Raw genomic sequence first — 7,500 nt, 5'->3', positions numbered from 1 at the left:
TAGCAGAGTTGTTTTTCACATGCATGCAGAATAAGAGATTGTAATCAGTATGAATCTCAATATAAACAACAATGAAATATGTTTCTGTTCCACAGGTTTGAGAAAATGATTAGCGGTATGTACATGGGAGAAATTGCAAGGCAGGTTATCGTGCGGCTGGTGGCAGAGGGCCTGCTCTTCGATGGGAAATCTTCAGATATTTTGCAAGAGAAAGGTTCTTTCTTCACTAAATACATCTCAGAGATTGAAAGGTATGGTTATCTTCACTGGAATATTATCTTAAAATAAAAATAATAATAAAAAGAATCACCTAATACATTTGAACCATCTCTTCCTTCATTCATTTGAACCATCTCTTCCTTCATTATGGACTCTTAGAATATTAGCATTTCCATATCATTTATAATTTATGTACAAATTACCAAAGAAAAAGCACTATGTCTCAGTTGTGAAAATACATTTTTATCTCTTGTTTCATATAATAAATTGGTTTGTAAATATGCTTATAAGAGTTAGTTATTAGCAAGAACCAATAGCAGATCTGTTGTGTGCCTTTTGTTGTTACTTTGGGTGTATTTTATGTCATCTTGATGCATTATGCAAAAGATTTTATGATGTTATTGAAATTAAAAAATAGTGGCAGAAATCAGTGTTATGGGAAATCACATGGGGAGCATTGTTGAAGTTAACTTTGGCTGCAAATACATAGGGAGAATATTTCCATGCTAGGCCTTTCAAGTGAATACAGTAATTACTACAACATGAGGCTGCTATATATTTGGGTACTTCCACAGATTCATAAAAGTATTCAGTTTAAAATCATATATATATGGACTGAAAATGTTTACAGCTATGCTTTTACCATTTTCTAGTGATGAAGATGGAGATTTCAACAATTGCTATGCTATTCTGGAGGAACTTGGTCTTAACAACGCCACTGATGCTGACTGTGCAAATGTCCGTCACGTGTGCGAGTGCGTTTCTCGGCGAGCAGCATACTTAGCAGGAGCAGGTGTTGCTCTCCTCCTTAATCGTATCAATGAAGAAAGTGTGTCTGTAGCTGTGGATGGATCCGTTTACCGTTTCCACCCACACTTCCACAACCTTATGGTGGAGCAGGTATCGCAGCTCATCAAGCCTGGAATTAAGGTAAAGATTTTTGTACCTTTTGTTATTGATATTTTGAGATCTGTGTAAAGTCTATTTTAGAAGAATGTTTTTACATATTTTTGCTTATTCATTTTAAATAAGGGGACCATAGTAATTAGATTGCTGTAATAAGGGACATGCAGATAGTAAGAAGTATTATCCATACAAATAGGTTTCATCACTAGATCATTTAATAACCAATATATATGACAAATGGAAAGCAAACAATAACTTCATTCTTTTTTTTCCAGTTTGACTTAATGTTGTCAGAGGACGGAAGTGGTCGTGGTGCAGCCTTAGTGGCAGCTGTAGCTTCCAGGACTTCAGCCATGAGATAGAGCAATGATCCTATTTCGTAACAGCGGAACAATAAATGTGAAAGTGTCTTCATATGTAGATTTTTGTTGCACACAATGCATGTTTTTTATATAGTTCTTGACTGATGGTATGAGTACTGGTTAACATTGAAGGCATACAGTGTGCTAGTTTTGTGGTAAGTAGATAAGCTGAAGTGTAACGAATGCGGAGAGATGCTGCCATCTTCAGTATTTACAATCAGTTAGAGAGTTTATGGATGGAGTGCATATTTAAACTTTTTTCTGAACATTTTAGACACACACACACACACACACACACACACACACACACACACACACACACACACACACACTCACTCACTCACTCACTCACTCACTCACTCACTCACTCTCTCTCTCTCTCTCTCTCTCTCTCTCTCTCTCTCTCTCTCTCTCTCTCTCTCTGTCTCATACACACACACCTACACACAGATTATATATATATTATTATTATAAAATATATATATATATTTTATATATATTATATATATATATATTTTTATATATATATATATATATATATATATATATTATTATATATATTATTTTATATATTATATATATATATATATATATATATATATATATATATATAAATATATATAAATTGTTTGTATATGTATGTGTGTGTGTGTATGAATAAGTGAATGGATATGTTGAAATGTGAGTACATATATATATATGTATGTGTGTGTGTGTGTGTGTGTGTATGTATAGACATGAATATGTATATTTTTATTTAGTGTATATCAGGATTATCATTTCACACTAAAAAAAATCAATATTATATAAATGCATATATTATATATAGATAGTTTATTTAACTTCAAATGCTATTTTAAGAGTTTTGGTGATTATGATATGTTGATCTCCATCTCATGTTAGTGTAAATTTTGATTGCATAGGAAAGACAAGAGTTTCACAACCACCACTGAGGTAGAATTTTCTGTAAAATAAGAAAGATGAAACAAACTGATCAGTTGTTCACTGGCAGCATTACTGCTTTTTCTGTGAATTCCTAAGATAATTGGGATTTCTGTCATATGAAACCATCATTTCTCTTTCTTTCTTTCTTTCTTTCTTTTCATATTGGTGTGCTTGTGGTATAATGATGCTTCTTGTTTTAATTGTTTACTAATTTGACATAATTACAATTATTTTATTGATTAAAGAGTAAATAATTAGTGCAAGGGCCAGAATTACAAAATGTTAAAACATTTCCTGGCTTCATCAGTGTGGCCATAGGCAAGTTTGGATGTAATATTTAGGCTCTCACAAGTAAGGCAGATGTTATTCATTCAAGGTGTAGTTACTAGAAATTCTTGAAGAATGAATTGCACATCAGTCTGATTTTTTAGAAGTAATATTGGGAAAAATTCTCGAAGTATGATGTGCTTATTTATCAACATTGATAAAGTTTAATTGAAACTTTTAAAATTAATATAAATTGTTATGTGCTTAGGCATATTTATAATTGTAAATATATATATATACACATACACACATACATATATATATATATATATATATATATATATATATATATATATATATATATATATATATATCTGTGTGTGTGTATGTATATATATATAATTAATACCATGACAACAAAGGGAATGAAAAATACCCTTGGGTTTTTACGATACAGGAAGTACTTTTACACTATTTGTCCTGGATTTTTATTACAGCATGATATTTAAAGATTTTAATAGAGAAATTCTGTATGAATAGCATAAAGTCATCATAAAGATTTTGGGGCTTCAACAACAACAAAAAAAAAAAATTATTATTTTATTTTCTCTCTCTCTCGTTCACATTATCATTTGCATTCACATATCACAGTTAAACCTGCCCTGGCATTTTTTACTTCAGACTTTATGAGGCATTTGTCTTCCTTGTATCATTATACTCTGAAAAGGTTATCAAGTATTTTGAAAACATTATATTTATCATGTAAATGGGGAACATCTGCCCAAGCAATTCACAAATGCTATTTTATCTTACATTTCATTGGAAGCTGTGATAGTTCTTAACATTATAGATGGAATTATAATAAAAGTGCTGCTGGTTACGAAGTACTTACACATTTGGTTTTCCTTTAGAAAAATATTTATTATTGATACAGGAAGTTTCCGTCAACAGATATATTTATGTATATTGAATATATTTTTAGAGAAACTTGTTAATTTTCACTCTGGATATTCATTCTGTTGTATCTCCAATACTTTTTTTGAAGTTTACCCAGTAATTGCACTATACTTCCCCATATAACATGCTGTTGCTCAACGAACTGTGTACCTTGCTATGTGTAATTTTATGAATAAATCCATAACAAGGTTTGGGGAAGCTGAAATGAGGCAGGACCCTTTCCCAGGAAAATGTCTTGAGGAGAATTTCAAGGTAAAGATCAAATAGGAATGTATGACATTCTACAAAGTATATCACATACAAATGGTCTGAATATGAGGATTATTATGTATAAAGAATGAGGGAAGAAGAGAAGACATGGAGTCAGCCCGTGACTACTTATCCTTCTTCATCTTGCCTCTTGATTTGTGTGAACAGCTGGGAGTGTGTTGTTTCCTTTACTCTCTGTACATAGAAGATGAGGAGAATGAAAAGTTTGTGCAATGAATGGTTAAAATATTTATATTTTATATATATATAAAAGGTGTAATATTCTTTGCTCTCAACTCATTCTGTATCCAATTGCTTTCATTTTGTTCCAGTTGAATCTCATTCTCCATTCTTATGAAAACTTAATTTTGAAACATTTCATGTTACTTGGTTGTATAGTTTAATTTATTACTGAAATTTTCTTTCAGTGATTATAAAATAAAGATGAAATGCTTGCATGTGTTCTTATTTTTTCAGTACATATCACATTACTTATATGAACAAGTTTTTTCTCCAATATTAACATGAATTATCTGAATAATCATATTTGGGGTGCAGAATGCTGTGGAATTGTTACTGTAACACAGTAAAAACCAAAAATACCTCTCGGTGATTGGTGTATGAAATTCAGAAATTAGCTAAGAGCAGAAAATGAGAAATGGAAGTTTCCATTTTAGAAAAAAAAAAAATCTAATTTCACATAATTTTCCTTCTTAGAGAACCACTTAAGCAATTAAGGCATTCAGTGCCTTGCTATTCTTTGCTAGTAAGCTCTCCTGTACAGGCTCACACCTATCAGCATATATCTGTGTGGAGGGAGAGACAGACATAGAACATCACAGAATAATTTGTTTAAAACAAACACTTTTGGGTAAGCATATTTATGATATCAGCTTTACACACATCTTTAATTTTAGTCACGTGATACAAGGACATGTACATCTTCCCAACACAAACCTAGGATTTATATATACAGAATAAACATATTCACAAAATAGGATAAGATTATCTTCAAATTAGACAAAATTATCCATAGCATGATTTCTTCCTTTAGTTTTACTATCACAATCATTTCATAAGAAATATAAAATTGCTTATAAATGTGTACAAAAATGAAAAATGAGAAATATACCCCAGTGCAAGCATTGCCTTAATTTTTCCACGCTTTATGCTGAGGTGATTCAGCATAGTAACACCATAAAGTACTACATATTCATTCTCTAACAGATAAAAAAATAGTACTGTACATGTAAATCTACTTATAATCAATGATCATTCCAAAGAAAGTTGAATAAGAAAAACATAACCAGAATATTTTATTCTCCAGTCAAGGGAGTAAAAAAAAGTTATATTCCTGGATGAAGGTATTGGATTTATATTTCTAAGAAAACTAGACATCAGAAACAGAAGTTATACAGAAATATGTGCATAAAAGACACGTGTTCTATGATAAAACTGGTATTCTGGGGAAAGCTTGTGGCTACTGTGAAGTAAGTTCACAACATACAAGAACTCTGTCTATAGCTTCTACTGCCCCAGTTTTAAAGATTTATTTCAATGCCTGCTAATATGGAAGATAAATAAATAACTTTATTGAAATAATCCTTCCCATGCTAAAAATATGTATTGAGATAATAAATAGTATCCTAAATAAACTGAGATCACATTCATCACTATTAAAAATGAAGAAATGGCTCTAACATTTGGTTTTCAGCAGCAATTCACATTCACACGTAGAAAATAAAAAAAGAACCTTATAAAGTGGGGCTTTCAATGTACTCATACACAACACATATTCCTAATATGTCTTTGAACAGTTTATGATCACAGCTGAGCCTTATCAAGAAAAATTCATAATGCTAATACAAACATTTCTTTATCTTATTATCATGTCTAGTATTTCCAAAGAATTCAAGTAGTAAGCCCTAAAAGCCATATAATATGATTTTCTGAATAAAATAATATATTTCACATGTCAAAAATATCAAATATTATCTGCCATTCAATGTCCGAGATGAAAAGCTATTTTTTTTTTTTTACTCATTTGCACTTATAGGTAAAGATATTTGTACCAACTATATGTTTCATTGCGTGTGTCCACTGTATTTATATTTTTCTGAATTTTAGTACAGCATACTAAGCAACTTCATGGTTACAAGACTGTCAAAAATCACTGTAAAACAAGATGATCAAAATGACAATACAAACCTGAAGACCTCATCTTTTCATTATTATTACACTCCAAAAATTCGTAGTTAGTGTATACTAGTTTTCAATTTTAGGAAATTAATGATAAAAAAAATTGTTAATCACAAAAACCAGTATTTGCAGCATGCAGACTATTAACACAAACTCAAACTGGTTATCTATGATGATCGATGAAGAGGCAGCTGATTAGCAAAAACTAATTTCTTTGGGGCCTCAACATTTTCATCTCTTGGTTCACTTTCTCTGCAAAAATAAAATGGCTTTAATAATAACATTGATGAGAGAGAACTAACACATTAATAAATAATTAATAACAGATTTTTTTTGTCAAGTATACACATGCACACTAACACAATGTGATACAAAAATAAATTTTCTTATATCTAAAATACATACTTCAATATAAATATCTCATTGCCTAAACAATAATATAAATTCACCAGTTGCTTACATGGAGTCATTTATCTGAAGCTGATCAGCCCTTTCACACAAGGGAAGATCCAGAAGCTGATTTGTAAGTTCTACATTTCGAACTGACCCAAAGAACTCTGTTATTAGGACATTATTTGGATCCCTCTTATACAGATCTCTCCGTACACCAACTGTAGAGATGCAGACTTGCTTTGGGCACACTTGCAGCTAGAAAAGGCAGAGAAATGTAAGTTATACAATTACACATACATCTAAACCTCAGACACACACAATCAAATATATATGGATCATATAAGCATCAAAGCTCAGAATAACCAGCCAAACATAAGAAGTGTTATATGTATATGATAATAACAAAAGGCACTTCAAGAAAAAAATGTACTCCCATTAATCAGAACACCTGATAATATTATATAAGGAATCACTGCAAAAAATAATAGTCATGAGGATGAAACAAAATCAAAACAAATTAATTAATGAGAAAAAAATGAAAAATAAGAAGACAACATCATCAATTACAACATATAAGCATGTAAACTTTAAAAGATCTTATTATAAAAGCATAAAACCAAATCAACTTACAAACTGAGCCAATGTCTTCTTGCTGTCAGGAGTCACTCTCTCAAGGAATTCAAGAGCATAGTATGTGAAACGGTCTATTATGTAGACTCCAATAGCTGGGTCTACATGATGCTGGAGGTGTGATGAAACAGTATTATTATTATTATTATCGCTATAATTTCATATGCAAAGGTACAATATAATATATATCACAATAATGAAAATCATCACATTAGTATAAGGGATGAAAGATAATTAAGTCATAACTATACAACGATGAAGTTACTTGGGCAAGGAACTTCACCTCGATTGCCTATTTAGCCACTGGGTGGGCAAGCTAGCCCAAGTCAGTGCTGGTCCCAAGCCCGGATAAATAGAGAGAATGATTACCTAA

General features: G+C 31.1%; 2 protein-coding genes across 10 annotated transcripts in view; one reads left to right on the top strand and one right to left on the bottom strand.

The window, feature by feature from the left end:
• LOC119573130 (hexokinase type 2-like) overlaps positions 1-1,827 on the top strand; it is a 23,368-nt gene extending 21,541 nt beyond the window's left edge. For 8 of the 9 annotated variants that reach the window (XM_037920181.1, XM_037920182.1, XM_037920183.1 and 5 more), the window contains 3 exons: positions 96-251; positions 873-1,149; positions 1,401-1,827. In XM_037920181.1, coding sequence (XP_037776109.1) covers positions 96-251; positions 873-1,149; positions 1,401-1,487 — 520 coding nt within the window. In that variant the 3' untranslated portion in view covers positions 1,488-1,827. The remainder of the gene's footprint in view (positions 1-95; positions 252-872; positions 1,150-1,400) is intronic. The other variant, XM_037920189.1, reaches the window with a different exon arrangement.
• A 2,314-nt stretch (positions 1,828-4,141) lies between these two features.
• The window catches only part of LOC119573132 (putative GPI-anchor transamidase), an 8,497-nt gene continuing 5,138 nt past the window's right edge, over positions 4,142-7,500 (bottom strand). Inside the window, exons 6-8 of the mRNA XM_037920190.1 lie at positions 7,128-7,238; positions 6,565-6,752; positions 4,142-6,356 (exon numbers count right to left, since the gene is read on the bottom strand). Coding sequence (XP_037776118.1) covers positions 6,272-6,356; positions 6,565-6,752; positions 7,128-7,238 — 384 coding nt within the window. The 3' untranslated portion in view covers positions 4,142-6,271. The remainder of the gene's footprint in view (positions 6,357-6,564; positions 6,753-7,127; positions 7,239-7,500) is intronic.

This window comes from Penaeus monodon, chromosome 5, assembly GCF_015228065.2.
Source record: "Penaeus monodon isolate SGIC_2016 chromosome 5, NSTDA_Pmon_1, whole genome shotgun sequence".
In the NCBI taxonomy this organism is placed as follows: Eukaryota; Metazoa; Arthropoda; class Malacostraca; order Decapoda; family Penaeidae; genus Penaeus; species Penaeus monodon.
This window is presented reverse-complemented; position numbering and strand designations above follow the sequence as displayed.